This window comes from Chlamydotis macqueenii, chromosome 10 (genome assembly GCF_036417535.1).
Source record: "Chlamydotis macqueenii isolate bChlMac1 chromosome 10, bChlMac1.mat, whole genome shotgun sequence".
NCBI lineage: Eukaryota > Metazoa > Chordata > Aves > Otidiformes > Otididae > Chlamydotis > Chlamydotis macqueenii.
This window is the reverse complement of record NC_141565.1, coordinates 3285725-3298013: the sequence shown is the minus strand read 5'-3', so window position 1 is coordinate 3298013 and position 12289 is coordinate 3285725. Positions and strand designations below refer to the sequence as shown.

Sequence of the window (12289 nt, the reverse complement as noted above, 5' to 3'; positions counted from 1 at the left end):
GCCACTCGTTTATGCATATAACATCCAGAGACTATGGACTCCAGCTGCCTGCACTGCCCTAACCATACGCTACATTTTTCACAAAGTATCTCTGACACAGCCTTGCCCTCCGAAGGTGCCAACCCCTCTTTCCTTTTCTCCCCCCAGATCCGCGTCGTGAAGGCATTCCGTAGCTCTCTCTATGAAGGTTTAGAAAAACCAGAGTCTAGAACCTCTATTCACAACTTTATGACTCATCCTGAATTTAGGATAGAAGACTCCCAGCCCCACATCCCACTCATTGATGACACAGACCTAGAAGAAGACCCTGCTCTCAAGAAAAACTCGAGTCCACCGTCCTCGCTGAACAAGAACAACAGTGCTATCGACAGTGGAATAAATCTTACAACTGATACAAGTAAATCAGCTACCTCTTCTAGTCCAGGAAGCCCAATACATAGCCTGGAGACATCACTTTAGCTGAGAAGGTCACTGCAAAAAAAAAATAAAAAAAAAAAAAATAAAAAACCCCACAGCAACCGAAATATATAAATATATATATTAAAAACATTGCTGGCTGAAAAGCTGTTTGAACTCTTATTCACTCTGAGACAATGAATGAATTGTTGATCACGATGGTTTTGGGGAAAGAATGAATGGCTGATTTACATACCCCCCCTTGTTCCCTCTCAGAAAAACAAAAACAAAAAAAAATCCTCCTGCATGAATGTACTGTACGCTTCTGGCCCTTCTTTCTCTGTTTCTTTTTATTTCCTTTTTTTTTTCCTCCTTAAGCAGGAACTGCAGAGGACTTCTTTCTGAGGCTATTTATCCAATTCACTGGTCTGTGAGTTTTTTGAAATGCTTGTGTGGCATGGACTCAATTGTATAGATTAATTTAAATAACTTTTTTGAAGTTGCAAAGCTTAACTTGCACAGTAGATTTGCACCAGTTGGACAGAGGAACTTAAACATTTATGAGACTATATATAGAGATATATACATATAAGTATATACAGAATTAATTATATATATGTATATATCTATCTATATATATATAGTTATATATATATAAAGTTTCTTTGTTGGCATGTTGCCTTGTTTCTGCTCAAATTGCTCTGACTATTTTAACTTATTTATGTCCTAAAAAAGAATGTAATTTGTTTACAAACCTGTAGATAATATCCTTAACTATTTGTAGGGTTAAGAAAGCACTTCCTGCCGAAGTAGTATAAAACTGGCTCAGCTCAGCTCCTCGAAGATGTCTGTACTATCGCACCCTGGATATTTTATTCCAACCGTGTTCTGATTTCTGCCTGATTTTTTTTTGTTAAATAATGTAGATACTGCTAGTCAATAACAAAAGAAGCCAAAATAGAACATATTGGATGTAGCATTGTGATCCTATATACAGGGAGGTGAAACAGGCTTCCTTTGTTTCAAATAAAAATCAAAATGATCAGGTTCTCTCTTTTTTTTTTCCCCCCCTCCTCTGATAATCTGCTTGAATTTGTTTTGGTGCAACATACCGTAACGGAGGCTATTTCATTCTTTAAACATACAGTAATGGCTTCCAAAAATATTTTTAGAGAGATATTCTATGAAACTGAGTTGAGTTTATAAATATAATTTAAAATATTTAAAATATTTGGTTTGTCTATATGGAGATAAAACTACTGTTAAAATATTGTGATACGTTGTGTTAATCCTTTTCAGTTAGTAATTTAGGCGTTTATTTCCTTATTACTTGCAAAGTATGGGCTGTTGGCATTTTGGATGAAAATCACTGTAGGTTGTTGCTTTGATTTTTTTTAAAGAAAAATATAATTTCTGCACTATTAGGTCTGAATGAAACTCTATTAACTGTATTTTGTGCTTTGTGTGATTTTTTTTTTTTTTTTAACCAAGCTTGTCTTCCTGTAGTCACAAGTTATACTGTAACACAGTAATACATTATTTTACCTTGGGCTTTCTTCAAAGAAAGCTATTTTGAAAACCTGCAGTACGGAGGGTGAAAAATGTTTTTCAAGATGGTAACAGCCCTGTTAACTTAAAATCTATGAGCTTATATAATTGCTATGTCAACCACTTGAACGCTAAGCACTTTGTGGATCACGGATTTTTCATAAATAATTTTTGTATTTAATATAAAGTTTGCCCGGAGACTTTTCAGCATATGATCTTTTCCATAACTGTACAGTGCAAAAGACGTTTTGACTTACACAATTGCTTATGCCAGATGTGTTGAAAACCACTCTCCGGCTAGCTGGAGAAGCTGGTTCGTTGAGGCGTTACTGGTCGTACGAAGCTGGCTCACCGAGCGGTGCATCTCTGCGGTCTCCAGAAGCAGAGCTCTCCAAAACGAGCTGCAGCTCACGGCCAAGCTGCAGGCTGCCCTGCCTGAGGCGCGGTGCGGCCAGGCAGAGCTCTAACCCGCTGGACCTGCCGGCTCCCGGACGCGGTGTAGAGGTTGGATGGCTTTGGCTCAGGCTCGTAGCTCGCTCTCTGACCCAAACTTCTCACTGAGCTACAGGACAGGCCTTGGGGGCCTACACAGCTCTCTTCTCACAGATAGCGTGACCCGCTCCTTAACAGTAAAAGCTAGCATGAAAACATCATTATTTTAGCTATCTCCTAGCAACAGAGTGATTGAAACTCAGTCAGGATTGTTCGCTTTGTAAATACGGTGATTCACCTTTGTATAACATGTATTGGGTTTCTATGGCCTATTTGGGATATCCAGAAGAAAAAAAAAGTGATATCTATTTACAGGGAAGCCTCTAGCTTTGGACTTGAACATCTACAGAAGCTATTAATACTGGAACAGTTTCTTTTCAGCATCTTAACACTGACTGTTTGCCTTTTTATTTTCAAACACTCTTCATATTTTTTCTTGGTTTCATTTTTAAAAAATTTTCCTGTAGGAGTACCCCTCCCTAAGGTACCATTTGCAGACTTGAAAACTGTTAAGAAAATGAACACTGCATTCTGTGTATATATAGTAAAACATATATAAACTGAGATGCATAGAAAACTTGGGCTTTTGTGAGCAGAGACTGTGCTTTATGTATATGATAAATTATAGACTTTTTTTTTTTAAAAGCAGAATAGCTATGACCTTTCAACTACAAGTCGTGCATCACAATTCCTTTCTTTTATTGCTTGACCTCTCTGTGATGGGAACAATGGATCAAAAACCAAAATGATCAGTTTGTTAAAATTCCCTGCAATATATAAATGCTCGCTCTCTACGTACTGTACTTAGCAGCATGAGATTTGTGGACAACAATACAGTGGTACATTGGCAATCCATCCCACTAGGGGTTATTAATATATGTTCATTCATCTGTTTTTATGAATTTTTTTATCTAGACAATAATTGTAAATAAAGAACTTACTCTGTCTGTTCATTTAATACTATGCAAAAGGTTATGCTTTCTATTGTTATTCTTATTCCTACAGTGTGATGCTGGAATGTTTGTGGTTTCAAAAAAAAAAAGACAAAAGTAAGTAAAATATGTGATGTAAATTATTTTATAGTTTGAAAGAAAATGATAAAGTTTTACTCTTGCTGCTTTCTGTCTAATAGATCTCTCTTGGCAGGAGCACAAGTGGAAAATTTAAAGAAATAAATTCACAAAGCAGCATGAACAATAATGGTCTGAACGTAACAGCTTTCTTTCTTTTCACCTGAAGTCATTAGATCTAGCTCTGGATTCCTACTGGGATGTTTTAATGTGAAGGTGCCTGTAAATATTCCGGATTGGCAGTGAGCAGCCGGGTTGCCAGGCAGTGGTTACACCTCCTTACACCAGGGCGCCGAGTTGGCCCCGAGGGTTTTTAGTCCCTGTGTGACTGCGGGGCAGCGACACGCTAGAGAACTCGCTCCACGCTGCGGTGGTGCACGGTGGTGGGGATGGCTGATGGGACCGCTGCAGTGAAGTGGCTGAAATTGGAATAAGTAAAATGGATGAAGGCCCTGTGAATTTGCATATGAAATAATTAGTTAATCATGGTCCTAAGAGCCACAGGCATCAAAGTCTGTTTTCCTAGCACTTTGCCCCATATGACATATCTCTCCATTTATATGTATTTTTTTCATCTCTTTTCTCTCCCCACTGTCATGATCAGAAAAGTGACCTTTGAAACTTTCTAAAACTCAGGAGTTCACTTCAGAAGTTGTGTTCTGCCACTTAAGACCTTAAAAACTGTGCATATGCGGTGCCAGGATAAAATGAGGGAACTCCCATTCTGGTGCTCAGACCCTCAGCCTGGGAGTTCCTCCTTTTTTAGTTTTTTTTAGCTTAGACTGATGCGGTTCCATAACCTGCCTGTGATCATACGGCATTACGGCTCTAGCAACAGCAAGCTTAGTTTAGTTAGTTAGCCAAACAGACAGAGCTGAACAACTCAGACAAGGTGTGAGGCGTGTAACTGTCATATAAGCTCATTTTTAAAGGTAAAGTCCTTCAAATTACAGATTTTTCTGTCTTCTCACGTAGATTTCAAGCTTTTACCCACATCTTCTGAATGATGAGATATTTGATAGCAGACAAAATGACAATGGAATAGTACACTGGGAGAAAAGGTACCGACAAATAAAAACGTGTTCAACACAGTAAATTCAGCAAAAGCCCCACAGAAAACAGTTGGTAGTTAAGCAGCAGATTTCTTGGATTAATTGAGCTTTCCAGCTACTTTGGAATTAAACTATTTTCTGCTTTGATTTTGTGAGCTCAGTCTAGGTAACAATCTGAAAATATTTTTCTTTTGATTCTCTGTCGCTCATTTACCTCCTCCTTACACACACAGCTTTACTTGCAGCCTTAGCCCAGGTGCTTTTGGCAGAAGCGTGCGTGTGCTGAGGTGTTGGTAAGAAAGAGGACTGGGATTGTTCAGCGCATTTTCAGCGCTCTGTATGGGCTAAGCTTCTGTCAGCGTCAGAGATCTACTTGGAGGTGCACCTTGTCAGTAGTGTTGGTGAAATACTTCCATCGCACTGCGTGGCTGTGCATTGTACCTGTAAATGTAAAAGACTGACGGATGAAATCCCCCGCTGCACTGCCTTCCTATTCTTTGCATCAAATAGAGGATTCGGAAAGGCACATAGTATTTAAAGTTATTATCCATCACAGCGACCTGAGACTGAGATCCTGGTTCAAAATAAGAATGCCAGGTTTTATTCTTGCTATTCTTCTTCTGTCCATACTAAACATGCTGCTAAGAAGACAACGAGGCAGTCATGCGTGCCTAGATAGAAAAATCAGGTGCTGACCATGTATGCTGATGCTGCACTAAATGCCACTGTATGTATTTGTCGTGAGATGATGTACTGGCATGGAATGGGGGAAATGGTTTATAAATAGTGGTTGAAAGAGAAGTAAAAAGAGAAAAGCAGGAAGAAAATGCAGGTGCATATATAGTTTACTATATACCGAAATAAAATCCTAATTACTTAGTATTGGCCTGATCTAGGCATTGAGTTCTAATCCAAAAGAAACTCAAATAGTATTCTCTGTCTACCAGCCTTTTCCAACCAAAGTCCAAATTCATGAACGGGCTGAGGTTCCCAAAGTGAGGTCTAGACCTTTAGCTGGAAAACACTGATTTACGAAACTCTGGCTCAGCTGTGACCCCAAACCTGATGTCTGTCTGACCAGAAGGTTGACCAGGAGTAGATGGTCTCCAACATCCCCTTCCAACTTCATTTTTTTTCTCTTATTCTATGATACAAAAATAAGTAACACAATTCGTGGTATTGATTTACTTCACTGTGGTAGCACGCTACTCACACAGGCTGTGAGAGGAGCAGGGTTCAACACTCCAAAATCCCTGTTGGTATTACAGTGTTATTACAGTTGCTTTTGAGGAAGCACAAAAAGGTAAGCAAGAGAGATTTCTTGTTTATGTTTGTATTCCTGCAACAGTGTGAGATACTGACATAATAAAACATAATAAAAAGTACATAATAAAAGATCAAGAGTAAGGTCCACATGTAAATTGCCCTGGGTGATAAACTACAAGTTTGTATTTCTGATTTTATCAGCGCGTGAAATCCGTTTAGGTAATGCTCAGCGTGGCTCACCAACACATTGATGTAAGAAGTACTAAGTAAGACAGAGAAGTGTCTGATTTTATGTTTCTTTTTACAAGCAGATATTAACAGGCATATTATGATTAACCTGATGGAAACTGAAGAGATGTTACTAAACAACTTATTTATTAAACAAGGCAGACTTTTGAAAAACACTAAGAAAATATTTACAACAATAGTTCATCCTATATCTTCAAATAAACTTTGATTATCTGTGTATCTGGGAGACCATGTTTGCCTGGTACGAACTGAAGTGGTAAATTTCAGTAAGGGAATGTACTTCTCCACTTACTCTGTCTGTCATGGATCTGTCCACTTTTCAAGCAAATGATGGAGCACCTCCCTGTGCCCCTCGTGTGTGTGCATTTAGGAATCATCAGGAGCTGAGCTGGTACAAGCAGTGGTGGTGCACAGCCAGTGAAATCACTTCAGTTTTTACAAGATAGTCTACAATTATGAAAATTAGAAAAAGAAGTTACCTAGCTTTCTTGAACAAACTTCACAGAACATTCATGTCATCTGTTTAAGATGGCCATGTCTGTATCTGTAAAGCCTCCTAGTGCTGCCATCGGTGGGTTATTTCAAATTACTTCAGATTCAAGTTCCGTGAGAGGCATTTTAAATGATGTTTTTAAAAGGTGAAATGAAATAATATAAACATCATTTGATGACAAATCACATTAATAAGTTACCAATACTTTCTCATCAAAGCACGTAAACTAAGAAAGCTTTCTGATGCTTACTTTGCATAGGTATAATTAATTATAATTGCTAATTTGACCCATGTTTGGAATTCTTTTACAAAAGCCAAGGATTACAGAAGGTACAGAACACAGCTACCTGTTGTTGTGCCCATAAACGGTGCTTTACGTTTGCGAATCGAATGCTTGCTGTCAGGAATGAACACGGCGGGTGCCTCACGCTATTAGGCAGGCAGTAGGATAAACTTGCTGTTCCTCCAGAAAGCATCATGCGCTCTTACGTGCCAGCACTACCGCTGACGTAGTGACATGGTCTGGAACAGACTGCTAGCTACTTTTTCTTTTACCAGTTGCTGGATAATTTCAGTTGCGTTCTAGCTATCATATGACTGGTCTCACCATATGATTTGGTGGGGGCTAGCGGCGGGGCAGAGAAGTGGGAGCAAGAGAATCAAGCCCGAATTATTTTAGATTAAAATGGCTGTTCTACCAAGCCTACAACAAAGGGAACTGAACAGATGCCCCTAGAGCTCCCCATCCCCCACAGACAGAGCATTCAGTGCTTTCTGTCTTACCACTAAGGTACCAAGATAGAGAATTACGGTTGCAGAAGCAAAAATGCAGAGTCACTAGCATCTGCTCAGTGGCTGCTGTAAAGCAAGACGATTTTCTGCCAGACAGATGCTTGCATCTGACAAAATACCATCGCACTTCACAGCAGTTGACGTTCTTGCTGTAGGAGCAAGGCTGGGGAGACTGACCTGTCCAGAGCTGTAGGATGCACACTGGCTGTATGTAGGGAAGCCATTTCTGATTGCGTATGTACCTTTTCAGTGGGGTTTAACCTACCATGAAGAATTAAAATCACTTCTAGTTGGTTTTATTATCCTGTTTTCTCAGCTTGTGAGCGATTTGGATATTTTCAGTATTTTTCTACTACATTTTCTGTGCTATTATTTATAAGCTTGAGGTGATAAAATATAGTCTTAGTGAAATATGCCTTTGTAGCTATTTCCTCGTATTAATGTCCACAGCCTCCTACGTGCCATGACTCCTGGATATAAACTGTATTTTCACTATATGAGGAAACACAGAGAAAAAGACATTGGTTGAGTATGCTGTAGGGATGATTCAATTGCCTTTCTGTTCATTTTCGTGTTTAAGGACAGAAGCACTGTCTAATAATGACAAAGCATTTTGTCTGCTCAGTGCTCCTGCCCGTCTGATGCTGCCAGTACATTTTGTTCGGGAAAATCTGCAGGCTGACCTGTGATATGGCACTGGCAGAGAATCCTTAGGCTCACAGGGAGCTAGTACAGCAGAGCGGAAACCTGCCATCCCTCCAAACACCAGACACTAAAAATAACACCTGATACAACTCTCCTGATACCACTTTGAATCACCTCACATCAGAGGAATGCTTTGCTGCCTAGCTATAGTCAATAAAATGTTTGCTGAAGACTGACATTCTTTGTAAGCAGAGAACCCCAGCAGTCTTGCCATACATAAGTTTCATTGGTATTCTTGAATCCTGAAATGAGATGAAACTGTGGTTACGGTTGGAGAGTCCTTTGTTCAGCAGTTCCTGTAATGCACATGCTACATTGTACAAACCATGCCTTTATAACAAAATGCAAAAGAAACTTTCTCCAGGTTCCCCAGTAATCTGAGATTTGGTGGGGAGCTCAGGTAGCTAAACCTCCTACTAAATGATTTTTCCTTACAAATTAGTTCCACAAAACATCATTCAAAAAATGTTATCCAAGTAGAAAAAAGCCAAGCCTGGGTTTAGAAAACAGCAACTAGTCACTGAATTATCCTGGGCTCAGAAAATCCCCACTTTGGATGTTAAGACTTTGCAGGCATTATCAGGAAGGAGAGGAGAAGAAATCCTTTTCCCAAGGTAGCAGCTTTAACAAAATACTGTGTTGGTTCCTGAGGCTGCAGCTAAATGGGGTCAGACCGGCAGAAACGCCAGCATAGCTCTCTCCGTTTGTTCTCATTATCATGGCCCCATGAACATAAGCTTTGCAACTGGCCCACGAAGAGCACTCTGAGAAAACATCTATTCATGTAATTTTAGTAAATGGTTACAAAATTCCTAAAATAATATATAAATTTCCTTTTAAAAAAATCAGAATTCTTTATGCTTTATTTGAAAATAAATTTTCTTTAAAAGATAGGCCTCTTTCCCTTGTTTATTTCTGAGAAATCTTTTTAAGTAACATCTTCATAGAGTTTGTAATTTCAAAGTCTACTTGCAAGCAGTCGTACTGAGCTAAGAATGAAACTACTGCACTTGGCCTCCCTTACAACACATGCAGTCTTACTATGGTTATTAAGCTTGCAAAATTGAAAAGCAAATGTTTTCCTCTAGCTTAAGCAATGTCTTCTCAAAAAGTCCTACGTTATTTCAAAGCCACTAAAGCTCAAAGAGAATTTGAACCCAGGAAAAAAGGTTCATTCGTTAAAAAAGAAGAATGTAGCTAACAGCTATTAGAAACCTTTCCAAGACGTAAGCGGCTGAAGCTCAGTTACAGGGTAAGCCAACAGGTTCAGGGGTTTGAAACCTTGTGATGAGAGGGACTGTTGGCTTTTGCAAACCACCAAAACCAGCAGGTGCAACAAGGAGATCTCTTGAAGTTCTAGTCTGCAGAAGTATTAGGTATCCAGAAAGTATAAGGTTGTTAACAGTCATATGTATCTAAGCAATTATTAAAATAAAACCTCTAAATTATTTCTGCTACTATCATAGATTTGTCTAATTTGCAGATATAATGAGCATCAAAACCACTGAAAATTGAAGGTCAGCTTGAACAGAGGTAGTAGTTGCAGGTGTGTGAGCTGCTTGAGATGAAGCATTGATGTAATAGCAACCAAGGACGTTAACAGAGGAGAACACTTCATGGAGGAAGCAGGGGAGAAAAACTCTACTGTGAGGTGGTGTTCCGGGACACACGGCAGCTTGAACAGCTGCACACTGGTCTGCTGGCAAGGGGTGAAGCCAGTCAGTTGAGAATGTGGTAAAGGAGCGTGTACAAAAATTTATTTCTTGGAAAGGCTCAGTGGAGTAATTAACGTCTGTTCAAACAGCATGCCCTTCGAGATTATTTTGACCTGCAGTGTGTTAGCAAGCAGTCTGGAAGAGACAATGCAGTGTTCCTGTGAAGCCAGTAACTGCTGTCTACTGCATCAACAGATTCACTCCCCACCCCCCTTTGATTTACATGTTCTTGCTTTTTTGGTTCATCTCTCCTGCTGCTGCTTGTCATCAGAGACTTTCAGAAGCTTCCTGGTAAGATTTAGGCTTTTGTGGGTCAGAAGAGCTCAGGAAACCTCCACTGAGGAAATACTTCTTTTATTCTTTCATCCCAAAATCATGATTACCTTTGATGGCAATGAGAGACATTTACAACCTATCAGTCTGGATCCACAAAAAAATATTTTAATTCTTTGGAATACAATTTCATTTGTTGTCATTGCTTCTCACTGCTGTTCTAATCTGTTATGTTCTGAGACCTATAATTGAAGTAAAATCTATCAATAATGAAAAACTACAGTGTTCCACATCTTAATACATTGTTCTCTAGCTTTCAGTATCTCACAGTAACTATTTCACATTTCAGCTGATAGCTCACAGATACCTGATACTTATTTCAGCAGCCATCTCTTCCCTGCTGCGAGCTCCCCACGCACGAGCGTTCTCGTAGTACTGTCAGCGGCTACCGTCAGCGGCTACCAGTGCTGTTTGTCTGGTGCTTGGTAGGCAGAAGGCCAGTTAAGGGTACAGGAGAACTGCGGACTCGTACTTTCGTTTTGTAGTTGCTTGCTTTTAGAGTATCTTCACTGACGTGGAAGCACAGCATGTCTCATTGTGAGAAGCCATATTCTGCGGTTTTAAAAAATCCTTGATTATAAGCAAGGCATAAATTAACGTTCTGATGTATTGCCGCCTAAAGAGGGAGACAGTACTAGGACAGGAATTACCTACACTGGAAATCCATCACATTTTAAAGATCCTTCTGATAGATCTTAAAATTCATCGAAAAACTAAACTCCATCAGACTCTCTTACTGCTCATTCTTGTGCTTAATCTGCTGATCTCAGGAAATGGAGATGCAAGCAGCAGTGTGTTTAGTACTGATGTTAGGGATTTTAAAATCTGTTGACGCACAGAAAAGACACTGATGTGTTGTTTTAGCTTTAAGGGAGATTTCTGGGGAGTTTTATTTTCAGAACCTCCTTTTACATAGAATCATAGAATCATACATAGTGGATCTGCATTTCCCTTTGAAGCGATAATTTTCAATTTCAATCTGTCAAGTCATATTCTATTTCTTGGAGTAACTTCTGTGTTAAGTTTTTCAACCTATTCTTCAGATTATAATACTGAAATTAAGAAAGTATTAAGAAACTAATTTTTAAGTGCTTCTTGTGGCATTAAAGGCTGAGGTAACACTCTAGCAATGCAGGGAATTGTTGCCACAAGATTAATATGTTTTGGTTTCAACATTGCGAACCGCTGGGAACAGGTTTTTGAATAAAAAATAGCTAATTTCCAATCAGAGTACACAGATGGGCTTTTTTATATGGAAAGCTGAAAAAATGAATAGCAGTGTTACATTTCCAAAAACTATGGTGATCCGTTCTTGTCCCTACAATCTCTGACAAACCCTCAGAGGTTTGTGATTGCAAACGCTGGTGCTGTACATGCACTGTGTGGCACAAAGGCTTGCAAACCTGATACGTACAACATCCATTAACTTTCATAACACAGAGAACCAGTTACCGCAGAGGGATGACAGAAGGGACACTGGAAAGAATATGAATTAGAGCAGGATCTGTCAGAAACTTGTTCTCTCAAGGTTTGGATTGCATTAGTTCCTGACATTATAGAAAGGCTGTGCTTTGTATTTGAGAGTCAGGGGAGAAAAACATTACGCTGCATTGGAAGAACAATGCCTGAGTGATGTAATTTTAAAAATCGTAAGCTGCTTTTTTTAAAAGTTTTGGACAGTATCACACAGCCCGAGTGCTCCCGGATCTAGGGACTATGGTAATGCCTGTGATGATAGCTGTAATGATTCCCCATACTCAGATTCCATAATGCAGCTGCAATCCTCTGATAGTGGCACCGATGAGGGGAGAGCACATTCTCCATGATGCTAATGGTCCATGCTGCAAGAAATACTGTCTTTCGAATTGAGCTGAAAATACAGCTGATACAACTCAGACTTGACACAATTCAGACCTGAAGAACGTGTTACGAATAACAATAGAAGGCTCACATTCTCCGCAGGTCCTGCGGCCCCCACTGCACCACTCTACTGCACAGTGTCACCAAGCGCAAATATTTCTGTCTGTTCCTCTGCAGGTTTAATGAGCACCCTACACATAACGGTTACTGCACTTCTGTATGGAGAATAAGTCATTGACAAATTATCTAAACTTCACCTTCAAAATGAATTTTCATTTCTATAGAATAGAAATTGTGTTCGTTCACCCATTCTGGAAG

The 12289-nt window shown here is 39.4% G+C and overlaps 1 protein-coding gene across 16 annotated transcripts in view; it reads left to right on the top strand.

The window, feature by feature from the left end:
* Positions 1-1439, top strand: part of ATP2B2 (ATPase plasma membrane Ca2+ transporting 2) — a 441468-nt gene extending 440029 nt beyond the window's left edge. For 11 of the 16 annotated variants that reach the window (XM_086755389.1, XM_086755390.1, XM_086755403.1 and 8 more), the window contains one exon: positions 148-1439. In XM_086755389.1, coding sequence (XP_086611515.1) covers positions 148-459 — 312 coding nt within the window. In that variant the 3' untranslated portion in view covers positions 460-1439. The remainder of the gene's footprint in view (positions 1-147) is intronic. The other 5 variants (XM_086755405.1, XM_086755401.1, XM_086755404.1 and 2 more) reach the window with 2 other exon arrangements.
* Positions 1440-12289: the final 10850 nt, after the last annotated feature.